Source organism: Polyodon spathula, chromosome 12 (assembly GCF_017654505.1).
Source record: "Polyodon spathula isolate WHYD16114869_AA chromosome 12, ASM1765450v1, whole genome shotgun sequence".
NCBI lineage: Eukaryota > Metazoa > Chordata > Actinopteri > Acipenseriformes > Polyodontidae > Polyodon > Polyodon spathula.
Window position 1 is genome coordinate 33,605,737 of NC_054545.1, and position 17,136 is coordinate 33,622,872.

The window sequence follows — 17,136 nt, forward strand, 5'->3', positions numbered from 1 at the left end:
TCAACAAACTTTAATGACTTTCTCTGAAACTAAATGAATAAAGAAATCAGTTGGTGCCATTTTTAAATCTGTACATCTAAAATCACATTTCCATCTCTTTGGCATGCATTTAAAGAAAATACTAGCTGTGATCAAAAAGGCTGACAAGACAAATTAAACTCAATGCAGTAAAAGAATCAACAGACTTGAACGTAAGGCAAGCTACTCACTGTAGTTCTTTTCCACAAGAGAATTAAAAAGTTCCATTATGGAATATTAGTATATTGGAACAGTTTGCTGCCTGTGCACAAAAAAGGATCATATTGCAATGATCCAAACTGTGGTGTTATTTAGATCCAACACAGTTTAGATTAATTCAATAGACCTCATCATGTTTCCAAACAGGCTGCAAATCAGTTGCATATAAAGCTACTACTGGACTCAAACCTGGACAAGGAATACAACTCAGTTTAAAACATGCACATAATGTCCCATTAACACCAGCATTAAATAAGATTTCTGGATTGATAGCTGGATGAAACCTGACAAGTGTGTAAACGGCTCCCTTGCTGTGCTCTAAGAGACCATCAATCATTGTACAACTAAAAGGAAAAGTAGTTCATAGCAGCCTCACCCCTACATCCCAGTATTACATAACACACATTTCATTTACTTTTACCATTTAACCTTGGTTATACGACTCAACACTGACACCTAGAGCCCAAGATTTCACTAAGCTTAGTTGTCTGCTGTCAGAGCACATTGGCATTTATTGAAGCCAGCATATTAAGTGTGGATGATCCTGCAGTAAATACTAGGTCTGAAAAAAGGCTAAATATAGTAAATTGCTGAAGTGAGAAAAAAAATAAAAAAAATAATAATAATCCTTGGTTTGAATTTATAATTGACACAATAATGCCCCCTATTGGTTTGGTTAACAATAATAACGATTAAGTTGTTGGACTTTGGGGCTGCTAAACCTGCAATCGGAAACCTTCATAAATCTCTGACAAGCTTAAAACTAAATGCAGCATCTCATGGGCACAGGCACAAGACGAGGAGAGTGTGCGTGAGGGTGTGTGTGAGCCTGCTGAACTACAGCGGCACTAAAACTGCTTGCAGCTTTCATTGTCTAAGTTCAGCTTTTCCACACACTTTTGGAAAAACTGACAAGACAGTTTAAAATGATAACTGTATAGCATATGTATGTAATCCTATATAACTGTGAGATTGGCTGCTGAGGGCTGGTATGGCTGAGTAGAGGTGAGCTGAAAGGCTACCTGTTCTGCCTATAAACTGCATTCCCTGTGAGAGATCTGCCACATTTTCAATGAGCCCAACATTCTGCTGCTTGTATGTCATTTCTGATGACGATAACCTATGTTGGCCAGATTTTGTGGAGGTGTCTTTAATAAAATGCATGTTTGCAATTGTTCTTCCCATATGTGCATGCTGATTACTCTAATGTTCGTAATTGTACTGCTGTTATCAACTACTGAATACTGAATACAGTGTTTTAGTGGTACGATATAAAATAGATTATTAAACATCTACAGTATAGCCTTGGATCACAAAACACCTCAGCTGTGCAATGCATACTGTACACAGTAAACACCTTGTTAGTTTTCATTAGATTTTGTCTGGGAAATGAGACTATTAAAACGATAGTAATGGTGTTTATCCTGTGGGGAACATGAGTTCTGTAATTTAAATCTTCCCAATGGAAATCTTGGAAACAATTATGATATTGAAAATAAAATAACAAATAACAATAAGTCATGCAATCCATGTAATTCTATTCTGAGAGCAAGGAAGTGTCAAAACAATCTCTTGAGTTGACTGAGCAAGGAGCATTTCAGTTGCACAAACTAAATTCACTATATGACCCAGACTGTCATCTCCATATTCATCACTGCATTGTGTACAAATAAATAAACAGGCTTCCACTTAGGGCAGACTGTACTCGAGTTTACTGAAGTCGGGGTAATCCGAGTTCCATTTTATCAAAGGCATTCACAGCAGTTATTATTATTGTCTTCACACAGCTTGCACAATTGGAAAAATAATAATTACAAAGAATGAGCTTCACAACACAGAAGCATGCATTACAGTATTCCATAGTAAAAGGTGCAGCAGCCTCAAATTTCAATGAGGATCATCTCAATTCATTTAAAGGGTTTCCACTGTTTTACTCTCTTTTGTGTTGTTGTTGTGTTTTGTATATTGTGCAATAACTGAATATAAATACATATTTCTCTGTAATTCTATTTCATGCTGTCAACAGGACTCAGAGATTGGTTTAAAGCATTTCCACTGCGACTGAAACAATCAGAGAACAGACCAACAGTATGAGAAAAGAACCCTGAAGGAAAACATCTCTTACTGGTTGCAGTAAGTCAGGAGACTCCAAGGCACAATTCATTTGATTGTGAGACACAGCTGCTACATATTAATTTGGGATTCCAAATACTGTAGTTCTGGGTTTTTGGAAATTGCCAGCTCAACTGTGACTTTGGCATGTGTCTGCCTAAATATATCCCAGCAAAAATAGCTCTGTCTGTATTTTGTAATCAATGAGGGTCAATTGTAACAAACTGAAACTAGAATACAAACTTCATGACCATGTGGTTGCTCTAAAAATAGTCTGAAGTACAATATTTCGAGACAGTTTTTGTATCAGTTAATTCTTTTTTTTTTTGCTTTAAAAATTGTGAGCACAATACGCGGTTTTACAATTTATGCCTCCTAGTGGTTAGGAAAACACCTACCAACACACATCTATTTCAACCTCACCCCTTTATTATCTGATAATAAAAATAGATAACAATATTTAAACAGACTTGAAACATACAAAATGAAATTATTTATAAATATTTAACTTTTTCTGGGGTAGCAAGACAGACTATTTGATGTTTTCAAAAGCATTTTATATTTTGTGGTTCATTTGAAATTCAAATTCATCTTTAAAACATTCCCTTATACATACACACCTTAATTTTAAGGGGAAAAAAAGTAATTGACAGGTATCCACAAGCGTTACAGTTGTACACAAGAGAGAAACAACTTTCATCTGATCAGCGATATTAACATTCCTCTTATTATTACTGACAAGTAGTACAAGTTATATAAAACACTGAGACCATGTTAACCAAACGTTATTAATTTGCTTCAAATGCATTTACAAATAAACCACTTTTTAAAGCACCATCTAAATGTATTTATATTAAACCATAACATTTCTGCAAGAATGTCAATGCATCTGGGGAGGGGGAGGAATAGTACAGGCAAGTTCAGTGGTAAAGTAGATCATTGACAACTTTTCCTAAAATTGACAGTGATCACTTCTGTATTGTTCTCCATCCTGGCAGCATCTTATTTATTACATATTTTTTTTATAAAAAATTAACTGGGCTAAATTCTACTTAAATAGAAACAAAGTAATGAACCTAAATCTATACATTTTGTGATTTACCCTGGTGACTGATCTAATATACAGAAAAAGATAAGCATGTAGTAGGGTTGGTAAATTACAGAGCATTACTGGAAAGACACCGAAAATATTTTAACTGAAGGCCCTGAATCTGGGGTTTTCTGATAACCATGCACACGTTCTGGAACACTGGTGTACCACCACTGTGTCTACCTGACGAATAGTAGCTACAAAGTGCACCTCAGACTTGTATATTACATATTATTTCTGACTTCAGGACAATTCTCGACTGTCAACACTTAGAAAACTTGACCACCTGAAACAAATTTAAAAAGGCTCAAATCTGAATGAATGTCGTCTTAGAATTTAGGATTAAAACATTAAACCCATACTAAGCCTATCCTGGGACTGATTGTGAGGAAGCTGATTTATATAAGCATAGTGACATATACAAAAACCACAACAATACGGTTTTATTTATGATAAAAATCTACATTCCGACACAATTTCATCATATATTAACAACGTGGTGAAGGACTGGATTTCTAAAGGCCACAATTAATTAACAGAAAAGTATTGGGAGCATTCTGTATATTAGTTTTGTATATAGCATTGTACCAAAAAATTTAAGCTACTGCCACGGCATTAGAATCTGGACGTTCTTTTAAAAAAAAAATAAAAAAAAAAGAGCGAAAAATGCTACATGATGTGCATGTATTCATTTGAGTTGATCCCTCAGGTGCTCAAAAGGAATGTGCCCACCTTTATAGCAGGCTGAACGATGAGCCACTAATTCATTGCCAGGTGGGTGTACATTTGGTTGCTTGTCCTATTTTAGTCCAACAACTTACAATTATCAGTTTAAAACACTGAAATCAAAGCAAAGACTCCATATAACAGAGCACAGGGATATGCCACTAAAAGCTGTTGTCCATCCATGGCTAAAGCAGAGATGAAAATTTTGGAAGCGGAAAAACTACACCATCCAATAATCATAGCAGTGATGATGATTCCCACCATTCCTCTGCAATAAGAAACAAACAACTGTTAGAGTACTGGAACTTAAATATTCAGTGAAGCAATACCAATTCCGCTGAACTTAAACCTGTACATTTCACATGATTAATAATAGTAGCAAGTTTGAGCTCATGCTTTCTTTCCTGACAATGAACTACTTAAACACAGTCCCTTCAACTAACTAAGCTTACCAGAGACTTTAAGCTAAGCCTTTGACTTAGTACACAGCCTCTGGACCTCCCTGCGTTTCTTTTAAATTGAAAAGATGTTGGGGATTCAATTAGCTTGACTCCACCCAACTGTGATTTGTTTATTAAAAAGTACAACTTTTACATTTAGATATTTTTCTTGGGACACTACACCTTAAACTTTGGATTGCCTGCCTGCATTTGGTAAATTGCAAAGTGCAATGAAATATTACTTCAGTTGTTTTTCTCTGTATTATAGCATTTTGTTATACTTACTGCAGTGAAAACAGCACACCGAAGCTAGACAAGATAATCATTGGCAGCAGACAGTAGCCCAGGACACTGCCCACACAGCCAAATGAGACTCCTGTCATACTCATTAGGTTCAGCAAACAGTACATTCCCAAGCAGCCAATTGCACTAATTCCATACACATAGCCAAACTGTATTTTTCCAGCCTAGAAAGGTAGAGAAAAAAAAAAAAAAAAGAAAATCTTATACTATAACAAGCCCCAATATAAGCCTAAAATGAAAGTGACTACAAAAAATCACAAATATAATGCTAGGAGTGTATTAGCCAAGGGCAATTCAGAAAATACGCTTAAACGTCCAGGTCAAAACTTGTCTGGTCGAAACATTGTCCCATTCCACTGTGAAACAGACTTTACTAAACACAACACAAAACTGCTAAGGTGTCTGCTAAAAATCAACTTTAGTAACAGAAACCATACCAGCAACAACGTAGCCCCAAATGCGAGACAGAAGACCATTGGTCCTGCCAGGTCCGTCTCATTCATTATGCTTCCATCTGCTATCTTCAGAGGGTGGAGCACAGTGAGAGTCTTTTGCCAGATGTGGTCAAAGTTTATTCCCAATTCTGCAAGCAAAGAAAATTAAAGGAAAACATTATAAAATAATTTATTTTTGTAACTGCGGAAATCTCTTAACATTTAGTCAGACTATAGTTTAAGTGTAAAGCAACAGATATTTCTCACATATTTCACTCCCAAAACCAGATATATTTTGTTAACACTCAATAAAGGATGTTCTCTGCTCATTTCAGGTTCAATCTGATCATATTTTCCCCAAATGCCACAATTACTAAAGTGCAAAAAGAAGGAACAGCTTGGCCACTACAGAAACACTTTTACAAAACAGTTCACTTTGTTTAATATAGAATCAATACAAATGCAATCTCTAATGAGTTCAGCTGTAGATCAAAGCTACCACCTGACTAGTGCACACTGTTAGTTCAAAGAAAAGTGTCTAGAAATAAACTTTGTGTTTACCCTCTAGTAATGGAGGCTCATCTTCAAAACTGGACCCATAGACAGACTGTGGAGTGGTTGGTGTAAAGGTTGGCTGGTAGATCTGTCCAGTGTAAGGTTGCTGTGGCTGCATTACTCCCTGGGTTGAATGCCCACCTTGATGGGGATAGTTGTAATTGCCATACTGTTGCCTAAACATAAAAACATAAAATGTGAATATTTATTTTTTATATAGGATTTACATAACTGTACAAAAGTTTTTTTTTTTTTTTTCTAAAACACTGTTCCAATTTAACTGACAGTTAAAGATTGTGGTCCACCATGACATACATATACTGATATCATGTTTTAACACTTATTGCCTTGAAAATAATAACAAAAACAAGACATATCATAAGCTGAATGACACATACAAACTACTGGCCTACTAGTCTGTTTTCATTTGACAGGATTTTAGTAAACAAGTAGTCACAAGTAACTTGTGAAACAATGCCCAACTGATAGTAAATTGTGAACTGTTATATTAATAGTGTTAAACTAAAACATATAAATTAAAACAATGAATATGTGTATATATAAACTGTACTTGTTACTGTATGGATCCCCTGTATTATTGGAGTCATAGGTGCCCTGTGCTTGGTCATCAATGCTGTAGCTCGTCTGGTAAAAATCTGGGTTTAAGCTGTCAAAGCCTGACATTTCAAACAGCCTGTAAAGAAAATGTAAACCGTTCACTGGTATATCACTTTTAAACATCACAGGAATTGTACGTAGTGGATTTTGTTGTTGTTGTATTCAACAAAGCCCTCATTTTACATTAGAAAATGTTAACAAAAACAGCTATACTACGACAGTGATATAGTACTATTCAGTGTGGTCCAGTGGTTAAAGTGCAGGGCTTGTAACCAGAAGGTCACTGTTTCAAATCCCACCTCTGCAACTGACTCACTGTGTGACCCTGAGCAAGTCATTTAACCTCCTTGTGCTCCATCCTACAGGTGACATGTTAAATCAAATGCCCTATTGTAAGTGACTCTGCATATAATGCACTGTTCACAGCCTACCTCTAAAGCGCTTTGTGATGGTGGTCCACTATGAGAGGTGATATATAAAAATAAAGATTAATATAAAACGTATTCTTATTTACAAAAAACATTCACGTTAATCATTTCATTTATCCCCAAGTGAAGACAACGTATTAGCGTCACAAAACTCAGAGCTTGGTGTCTGGTCTCACTTCTGCTGAACTATGTAAAAAGAAAAAAAACACGTTACTTGCCCTTATTAGACAGTCTCCTATAAGCTTTATCCTGGATCGGGTCCAATAAGTGTTCTCAGAATGGTACCTGCTAAGATTTAAAAAAAAAAAAAAAAAAAAAACAACAACAACAAAAAAAAAAGTGATTTGGCAGAACGGAAGCAGCAAGACAGACAACCTTACACTGTGTAAACATGTCTGTTCAAAACTCCACTGACGACATGTCAATCACTTTTTTGTGTAACTTAAAAATAATGCACGCTAAATTATATTTTGCAAATATTACCTTTACATACTTTGTTTGTTTGTTGGGTGGTTGGTTGCATGTAGCAATGAGCAATACTAAGCCAAACATTATAGCACACTGCGTAATGAATGCTTCCGGGCTCATATAACGGTGATATTTGGGTATTTTGTAAATTAATGTTGTTTTGTTTGTTTTTATATGACTAAAACAAACCCACATGATCTTCTTCGCGCATATCACTTCACATCTTAATGACAGAATAAACCAAGTGCCATTACACAGGACACTGGACATTATCACCGGCATTTCATTATCCGTATGTAAACAATGCAAAACGACAAATATATTCGGAACGACAGTTCAACTACTTAAACATGCCTTTTATCATTAATTCATTGAATGATAAACCGATACCTTTAATTCAAAGCTGACCCTCCCAGCAGTTTCCTTTCAATATGCACTTCTAGCTTTGGTGCGACGTGTCAAGAGCGAATGAAATATTCTTCCGGGTCACGTAGAGCAAGGCAAATGTGGGCGGGTACATTCAGACTGCGGTGAGCCTCCTTGCTAGTGTAACAGCACGTTGCCACCTAGCGGACGGCAGGCAAATAAACAGATCTTGGATACTAGAGAGCAAGCAATTCATGAGTTTCTTAACTTTGGTAAAGACTCAGGAGTTAGCATACTGTAACGTTTGCCCACCCACCCATACTACTGTGCTGTGTAGAATCGAATCATATCATTTTGCCATTGTTTAATTAAAAGCCTTGCCAGTCCATTGAAAAGTCACACTTATTTTTTAAGTTTTTAGTGTAATACACACTCATGAAAAACACAACTCCTGTTTTCCAGTAGCGAAAGCCTAAAGAAAAAAGAAAGCAAGAAAGAAGGAAAGAAAGTAAGAAAATGTACAGATAAGCCCTTTTAATTCAAGAAGTATTTTTGTATCGTAGTTTTTAAGTCACCAAGAGAAAAAGAGAAAAACACTTCCTATTCGAGTATAATATTGACATGGAATGGGGACTATCTCACAGATGCCAGATTTTTCACCTGTAAATTGAGTTGAAATTCTGCAAGCAATCTCCCTCGGCAAAAGCCATAGCGGTGCCTAGCAACCTCTCCAGCACAATAAACCCAAATTAACCGGGGGAGCACAGCTATTACTCTATAGAAAGCGCTGCGATTTACTAAACTCTTATACCGTTCTAAAAGACGTTACCACATGTAAATCACGTGACTCTGTGTTCTAGACAAACCGAAATCTTGCACGGCCGAAAGAGATTCAGGGCTTATTGTTCTCGTTTCAGCTGAAGCCCTTTCAAAATACCGCAAAGCAGCTACAGACAATCAAGTTGAATACATGCCAAAATATCCTGGAAGCTATACATGAATAGTGCATGCATGTCACTGTCACGGTACCAAATGATAATGGTTGTATAAATCTACAGGGATGTAGGTGTAGGATTACACATGCTGCTGCCAACTTCCCTGCCCGTGGGCATGACTGCTACAGCTTAAATTCACGATTCCTCCCAATCAGAATTTTTTGACAAGGAAGCTGTAGAAGGAACCTATTTCTATTTTATGGGGTCGTGGTGTTGCCCTGCTAATAAGGCTTATGTTGGCAATGATTACTTTAACAATTCCACATTGGCAAACAGCCTCCGAGATGTCTTGAAATGAGCTGCTGGCATTCTGACAAGCAGATTCAGATGTCTCAGGAACTCTGGGTGCCTCGGTAGGCACATTAACTCGGAGACAGTTTACCGAATCTTTAAGCTGCTGTGTATCTTCTTGCAACATTGCAGCATCTCACACTTCAGTCCTTCCAATTGCCCTCATGGAAAGATGATTCAGATTCACTATCACGTCCATGTGTCATACTGTATGCTGTCAGAGCTAGTGCTCTTGGAGGAACATTATGGGTAGCCAGTAGAAGGGTATCAGGCAAGTTTTCCTATTTTTTGTTTTAAAATTTGTACGGTTTTCTTGGATAATTTATAGTAGCTTTCAAAACTGCTTTCAGATACATTTTAAATTGGAGTACTTTTCTGAATGTTGCTATTTATTACATTACCACCAGGGGGCGGTTGTTTGTTATTTCTGCATGTGTGGAGAGAGAGAGAGAGAGAGAGAGAGAGAGAGAGAGAGAGAGAGAGAGAGAGAGAGAGAGAGAGAGAGCTTAACATACCTTGAATTATATTATCTAGTTATTTGATTATAGTTTTGTAATATTCTGAGACATACGTATGGTATCCATAACCATACAGCAAAAACAACATACAATAGCTGGATATAGTTATCAGGAGAACGGGTGTGAGGTCATAGAAACAACTTTATTAATAGTTGCTACATTTGGTAACTTATTTATTTATTTATCTATTTGCAGACTGTTACACAGGTTAATGTTGGCTTTTGTTTTAATGGCAAACAAACATCATAATGTACACTTGATACATTTTGTATTGTAGTGTAAACTAACCATTTTCCATGACTTAGCTCTATTAATGTTTATAATAACAAACTAAAAACCAATTACTTTGCAGGCTTCTAACATGTGATAATCTTCAGCCTGCTTCCATTTTTCAAAGATTTACAACTGCCCTGCTGGTCTTACTGAAGGAGTGGATTTTGAAACTTGGGTTTTCTTCGATGAGAGAACATAAGAACATAAGAAAGTTTACAAATGAGAGGAGGCCATTTGGCCCATCTTGCTCGTTTGGTTGTTGGTAGCTTATTGATCCCAAAATCTCATCAAGCAGCTTCTTGAAGGATCCCAGGGTGTTAGCTTCAACAACATTACTGGGGAGTTGATTCCAGACCCTCACAATTCTCTGTGTAAAAAGTGTTCTGAATGCCCCTTTGTCTAATCTCCATTTGTGACCCCTGGTCCTTGTTTCTTTTTTCAGGCTGAAAAAGTCCCTTGGGTCAACACTGTCAATACCTTTTAGAATTTTGAATGCTTGAATTAGGTCGCCACGTAGTCTTCTTTGTTCAAGACTGAACAGATTCAATTCTTTTAGCCTGTCTGCATATGACATGCCTTTTAAGCCCGGAATAATTCTGGTCGCTCTTCTTTGCACTCTTTCTAGAGCAGCAGTATCTTTTTTATAGCGAGGTGACCAGAACTGCACACAATATTCAAGATGAGGTCTTACTAGTGCATTGTACAGTTTTAACATTACTTCCCTTGATTTAAATTCAACACTTTTCACAATGTATCCGAGCATCTTGTTGGCCTTTTTTATAGCTTCCCCACATTGTCTAGATGAAGACATTTCTGAGTCAACAAAAACTCCTAGGTCTTTTTCATAGATTCCTTCTCCAATTTCAGTATCTCCCATATGATATTTATAATGTACATTTTTATTTCCTGCGTGCAGTACCTTACACTTTTCTCTATTAAATGTCATTTGCCATGTGTCTGCCCAGTGATGAATCTTGTCTAGATCATTTTGAATGACCTTTGCTGCTGCAACAGTGTTTGCCACTCCTCCTACTTTTGTGTCGTCTGCAAATTTAACAAGTTTGCTTACTATACCAGAATCTAAATCATTAATGTAGATTAGGAATAGCAGAGGACCTAATACTGATCCCTGTGGTACACCACTGGTCACCACACTCCATTCTGAGGTTTTTCCTCTAATAAGTACTTTCTGTTTTCTACATGTTAACCACTCTCTAATCCATGTACATGTGTTTCCTTGAATCCCAACTGCGTTCAGTTTGAGAATTAATCTTTTGTGCGGGACTTTGTCAAAAGCTTTCTGGAAATCTAAATAAACCATGTCATATGCTTTGCAATTATCCATTATCGATGTTGCATCCTCAAAAAAAATCAAGCAAGTTAGTTAGACACGATCTCCCTTTCCTAAAACCATGTTGACTGTCTCCCAGGACCTTGTTACCATATAGGTAATTTTCCATTTTGGATCTTATTATAGTTTTCATAAGTTTGCATATAATAGAAGTCAGGCTTACTGGTCTGTAGTTACCTGGTTCAGTTTTGTTTCCCTTTTTGTGGATCGGTATTATGGTATTACGTTTGCAAAGAGACGTACGGTAAAGTTTTGTGCTAAAGTTAAAAGTGTTTCCTAAGCCAAAGGCATCTTGTTCAAACTCAGTATTCTTGCTGTAAAAACAGACAATGTTTTATACTAGTAATGTTTGATATAAAGGGTCAACAGTATTCTGCAAGGAGAACTCCATTCCTTTTCTCTGGCACATTCCAATAATTTCCTCTGTTCATTCAACTGTTCTTTACCATCTTTCAAGAGACTTCACACTATATATATATATATATATATATATATATATATATATATATATATATATATATATTGTAAACGATCCTCGCACTCACGGAGTTCGTTGCCCCTTTAAATAGACCCAGGACACAATAATTTATTTTTTACGGCGCTGACACGCACTTTTAATAAACACAAATCAAATAAATTAAACAAAACAAATAAACACCTAGCTCCCTCTTGGAGCTCTGACTAAATATAGACTAGTTCCTCACTAAACCACAGGACGGCTAAGCGGTTTACCTGTCACACAAAAACTCAAACTCGCGTTCCACACAATACCTTCCTTTGATGCGACTGCTCTCACATACACACAGTCGGGCTCTTTCCTCAGCAGCCCCAATCAGTCTGGCTACCTCTCTTAAATACCCTGCACCTGTCTCTAATTTATAATTACGACCAGGTGCAGGGGATTAACTAAATCATTAAAACAATTACACAATTAAACCCCATAACACCCAAATGTGCATTCTCACAAGGTTTTTAGCAGGGAAGGATTTTAACCCCCTCCCTGGTACCTTACAATATATATATATATATATATATATATATATATATATATATATATATATATATATATATATATATATATATATATATATATTCATATGAGCTTAACATGCAGCCTACAGCACTCAGTATTCCTAGGTTGTCTCCCATCCAAGTACTAACCAAGCCCAACATTGCTTTGCTTAAGCATTGTATGGTAAGTTCGATTTGAAGAGCTTTTTGCCGTCAGAGATGTTGCCCGGGAGTCACTACAAGGAAGTAGCTCTTCTTGACCCCCAGATTTCACTGATGCATCTTAGATAAGATACTTTGCATTATTTATCAGGCAACTCTCTGATTTATGTCCTCACAGGACAGCATTAAAACCAAGAGCAGTTTATTAGAAATGTAACTATGTAGTATCCCAGCGATCAGTAGGTAAGTCGTATGCTGCAAGTCAAGCACTGATGTTTTGGATAATGCCTTGGTCAGTGGTTTGCATTTGCTGGATATCAGTTACATGTACATGACTGTTTTGGTGTCTGGGGTGGTTGCTTGCTTCAGATGATCTCAAGCCTATCCATTTATCATCTTCTGACAACAGTTATCCTTGTCTAAAGTTGTGTTCTGTACCACCAACCAGACTGTACTGCCTGGCTCCTGCTATTTTAGATCCTTGAGCTCTCAGAATGATACAGAATTATGATAAGGCATTTGTATTTAACATACAGTGTAAAGGTCTATTTTTTACCCTATCTGAGGGAAATTACCCTTTTCCTTGTAAATGTATTACATGGACAATTTGCCCACAGTGGAAAATCAGACCCAAAGTCTTTTGTTTTTAGTTGTTGTCCTGCTAGCAGCTACTGTATATACAAAACTAACTATACAAGTGCATAGTTTATCTACACAGTTTGCAGTCCCAAGATGTTCTTTTGTCTATACCTGTAATGGAACTTTTTAAAAGCACTTTTACCTCCACTTCCATTAGTTACTGAACAAAAGCCACAGTGGAGCCATTAAAACACACCTCATCAGATCTGCAGTAGCTCAATTACAAACAGGGAAAGAACAAGGCTCTCTAATTAAACATGACAAATGTGCTAGAAGTTTTCTCAGACTTCTCAGGATTGTTTTATTTTTAAATCCAATGAAAAGCTGTGATGTTTGAATATTAAAGGTAACCGCATATGTTTTTGTGCTTTCCCACTAAACTAGCTGTGCACTCCTCTTGGGAGCTTAAGCCCAGATTTATATAGAGCATTCCTCCAGCTTGTACCTGGAAATCAGCATGAACCTGAGTAGAAGAGGCGGCCCATCGGAAAAAGCACCTTAAGAAGCAATTTGGTATGGACATGAGGTATTTAGTTATTTTAAATTCTGTTTTAGACTCACTTTGCATCCTTTTCCATTTCTGTCATCACATATTGGTGACGTTTGACAGTTTAAAACCCCTGTGGCCTCAGCTGACCTCTTAAAATCATATTAAAAGTTTTACACCCACTAAGGACAGTTTTTTTTTTTTTTTTTTTTTTTTTTAATTTTTGCTTGAGTGTGTCCAATTACTATTTTACCCCCGATTTTCTCCCAATTTGCCCAATCACTTTTCCCCTCACCACAGCAATCCCCCACATGGCTCAGGAGACCTGATGATTTAGTGGGTGCCTTCCAATCCCATGACCAAGCCAGCTTCCTTTTCTCGAAAGTGGATGACAGCAAGCTACCGACCTCTGGAAGACAAAGGCCAGCCCTGCAGTTGCTCCCCTTTGAGCTCACTGGGCACCTGGCCAGCAGCGTTCACTGTCCCTGACAATCAAACAGTCCCTGATGCTTTTGCATTTTCTAACCCACAGGAGCGACAGAGCCAATGAGACTCTCCCTTCAGAGTCCCCAGTGAAGACCGACCTATTTTGCACAGCCAGGATGCAAACATGCACTTTAAGACTCACCACTTCCACCACCAGATTGACAGGTTTAATGGTGCTTCATGTGTCTACCAGATGTACAGTACTTCACAGACATCATTCTAAGAGCTGTATATTGAGGCCACATGCTTTGTTATTTTAAACATCAGACATGATGACTGAAACAGAAACTGACACAAAGTGAACCTACATGAACACGTGAAGAATATATTCATGAAGATACCAAGTTGCTCTTTAACATACTAACCTACACTGATAAAATTAGTAAAATGCACAATGGTAGCAGTTACTGCTTGAATTCAGAATAGAAATACACACAGGTTAATGGGTTTACAGACAGCTAGAAACTAGCGATTCATGTACTTTATATGTGAACAAAAGGTAAGTTAATGCACGTATTTATATAAGAAAAGAACTTAACTAACGTGTTCCATCATTGAAGTTGTGGATGCACAGGAAAGCATCCTTAAAAAAAAAAACATAAGCTATACAGACATACTTTGCATTTATTAATGATTACAGCAGTGGCCTAGTTACAATTGATTGCACACAGACTCGTGCACATCCTGTTCCCATTTGAGTATGAACTAAACAGGAAATAGAGCACAGACTCGAAAATACATCACACTCTTTCTGAATAATATATGGAAGCATTTTCATTAGGATGTCATACTATCAAAAGGTTGTATTTTACCCCAGTCCTATATTTAGAAATAATATGTTCACTGAGCAATGAAATAGGTACTGAAGTGGCACTGCTGATTTTTTTTAAAGATTTCTTCAATTAAGCTTTCTCTGAAAATCTTTCTTAGCTATTAGCATTTCATTATAGAGAAAACCGATAGAGATAAGAAACACAATAACGGGAGACAGGCTTGTTTATGTTGCATGAATAATAGGGAGATCGGTTAACATTACTGGAGGGGGAAACCAGTTGTACTTTTTTATTCAAAATGTTTGTTACTGATTTTTGAATACATCTTGGTACAAGACTAGACCTGGGATTATAGTGATTACAAAGCGTACTATAAGCAAATCATCAATCAGTACATTACAACAACAACAAAAAAAATAATCTGAAGCTAAGCTCTGGTTGTATTGCTTACCACTAGGTTATATTGCATTCAGTGGGTAATAGTAAGTCATTTGGAGGAATGTGTTTCAATGAATCTTATTTGCAGTATTAGCTTCACTTTCCTTCTGTCACATTAAAGTCACATCTGATTCCAAAATGATGAAGTGCCTGTTATCTGAAACGGCTGCATTTTTGTAACAGTTGCTCTTTATGAATTCTGCAAGTCAAGAATGTATAATAAACTGAACAAAACCTTTATTCCTTTTAGATAATTTTAACATGATAATGAAGCTTTCTGAAGAGGTCCCTATATGTCAATTCAAGACAGTTTTGCTAGAAATACACAACACAACCAAAAAATACACCCTATAATATCTTTACTATGTAGTTAAAACAATAACTTTATAGTACTTACGAAATTACATAACTGAAATAATAATAATATGATGCTATCTTGTCATTCAATATGTTTTCTTTTAACAAACAGTCATTTTTGCCAAAGGGTAAAGCTCTTCCCTCATGCCAGATGGGTTATTGGTAGAAGGATAGAACGCAAAAATAATGAAAAGAGTGATACACAAAGGAAATATTTACCGGTCATGTGCATGTGTCATAGTAAATGAATTTAGCAAAATATTTCCATAAAATGTCTCTGCCTATAGGTCTTTTTATAGGTCTCAAATGTGCAGTTTCGAAAGAAACACATATTATAGCAAACCTGATATCTGGTTCTATGCTAGGTTAAAGAAAGCTTGCTTTTTGACTGTCTTGTGCTTTCTGGTTCATTTCACCTAGATAGTGAAATTGCCCACCCACCCACCCACCCACCCTACCCCTTCATTGGCTTCTTTCCTGTCTATAACCAATCAGATGCTTCCTCTATTGACTGGCATGCTTTCAGCCAGTAGCATGCTTTGACTGTGAAAACACTGATGTGGGGAAATGACCCAAGAATAAGGTATTGAAACTGAAAGCTTCCTCTAAGATGAAGTAATAGCAGATATTATGTTTTAAAAGTTAAATACATGAGTGCTACAACATGCATTTCTTTTAAAAATGCACATTTTAATGAAAGTTCAAAATGGCTAAGATTTAAGGAATTATTATTATTATTATTATTATTATTATTATTATTATTATTATTATTATTATTATTATTATTATTATTATATTAGATAGAATTACTTTAGTCTAAAAAGGCTGACCATGAAAAATACTCTGAAAGGTCAAGACAATACATAGTCAGTGTTATGTTACTCACATTCCATTATCATGAATGTCATATTGGATATAATAGGTTGACAAGAGAAAAATGACACTCATAAGAACTTAAGTTATTATTAGCCATAAGGTGCTGCAAAACTGCATTATAAACTACGGTTGCCATAAATTACTGAAAATAACTGGCAGCTAGAAAATTGTCCCATATTATCTGTCATAGAAAACAACAACAACAAAAAAAAAAAACAGTGCCCATGTTCTCTCGCTTTTAGTAGATTCTTTACAAGACCAGGAAGCAGTTTAAAAAAATGTCCTCACAGCCATAGTAGCTGTTGAGATTTTAACTTTCAGTAATGAATTCATTGAACCATTGCTCTTGCTGCAAAGACCATGGCCTTTTAACAAGCAGGTCCGAATGAATATGCTTCATGCAACACTTACAGCTGGAGGGAACGACATTTGATAACTTATAGTAATACCTCTAGTAATGCTTACTGTACATGATGGGATCTGCTTCTCAAACAAAAAAAAAAAAAGTGATTTCTTTCTCTCAGACAGTACTATGAATTTATCGACTTCGGGGTCAGGGCTCCAAATAGCTGAAGTTTGCTTGTAGCCGACATCTGTTGGCTTTGCATGCGTCAGTAAGCTTCTCTGATAAGGTTTTGAATCAGACTTGGATGGAAGTGTAACCCTTTACCCTGCAACTGTATCAAACGTCATAATAAAGAT

General features: G+C 36.5%; 1 protein-coding gene across 2 annotated transcripts; it reads right to left on the reverse strand.

Moving 5' to 3' along the window:
• Window positions 1-3,851: 3,851 nt before the first annotated feature.
• On the reverse strand, window positions 3,852-7,885 carry yipf5 (Yip1 domain family, member 5). 2 transcript variants are annotated; one of them, XM_041266676.1, is made up of 7 exons: window positions 7,802-7,885; window positions 7,162-7,228; window positions 6,469-6,591; window positions 5,904-6,073; window positions 5,346-5,491; window positions 4,891-5,072; window positions 3,852-4,433 (listed from the first exon to the last, which is right to left on the reverse strand). In XM_041266676.1, exons 3-7 carry the CDS (start codon window positions 6,579-6,581, stop codon window positions 4,271-4,273), a joined length of 774 nt encoding a protein of 257 aa, XP_041122610.1. In that variant the 5' UTR covers window positions 6,582-6,591; window positions 7,162-7,228; window positions 7,802-7,885; the 3' UTR covers window positions 3,852-4,270. The 2 variants fall into 2 exon arrangements, with proteins under 2 accessions (XP_041122610.1, XP_041122609.1); XM_041266675.1 differs by having other exon boundaries at window positions 7,162-7,231.
• Between the last annotated feature and the right edge of the window lie 9,251 nt (window positions 7,886-17,136).

What these genes read in the sequence shown, in the direction of transcription:
- yipf5 (XM_041266676.1), bottom strand. Translation starts at nt 6,581, where the DNA reads ATGTCAGGCTTTGACAGCTTAAACCCAGATTTTTACCAGACGAGCTAC. An exon ending in TGAGCCTCCATTACTAGAGG is followed by an intron (nt 5,492 to 5,903) that starts GTAAACACAAAG and finishes CTTTGCTTGCAG; the next exon opens with AATTGGGAATAAACTTTGAC. An exon ending in GGTGTGCTGTTTTCACTGCA is followed by an intron (nt 4,434 to 4,890) that starts GTAAGTATAACA and finishes TTCTTATTGCAG; the next exon opens with AGGAATGGTGGGAATCATCA.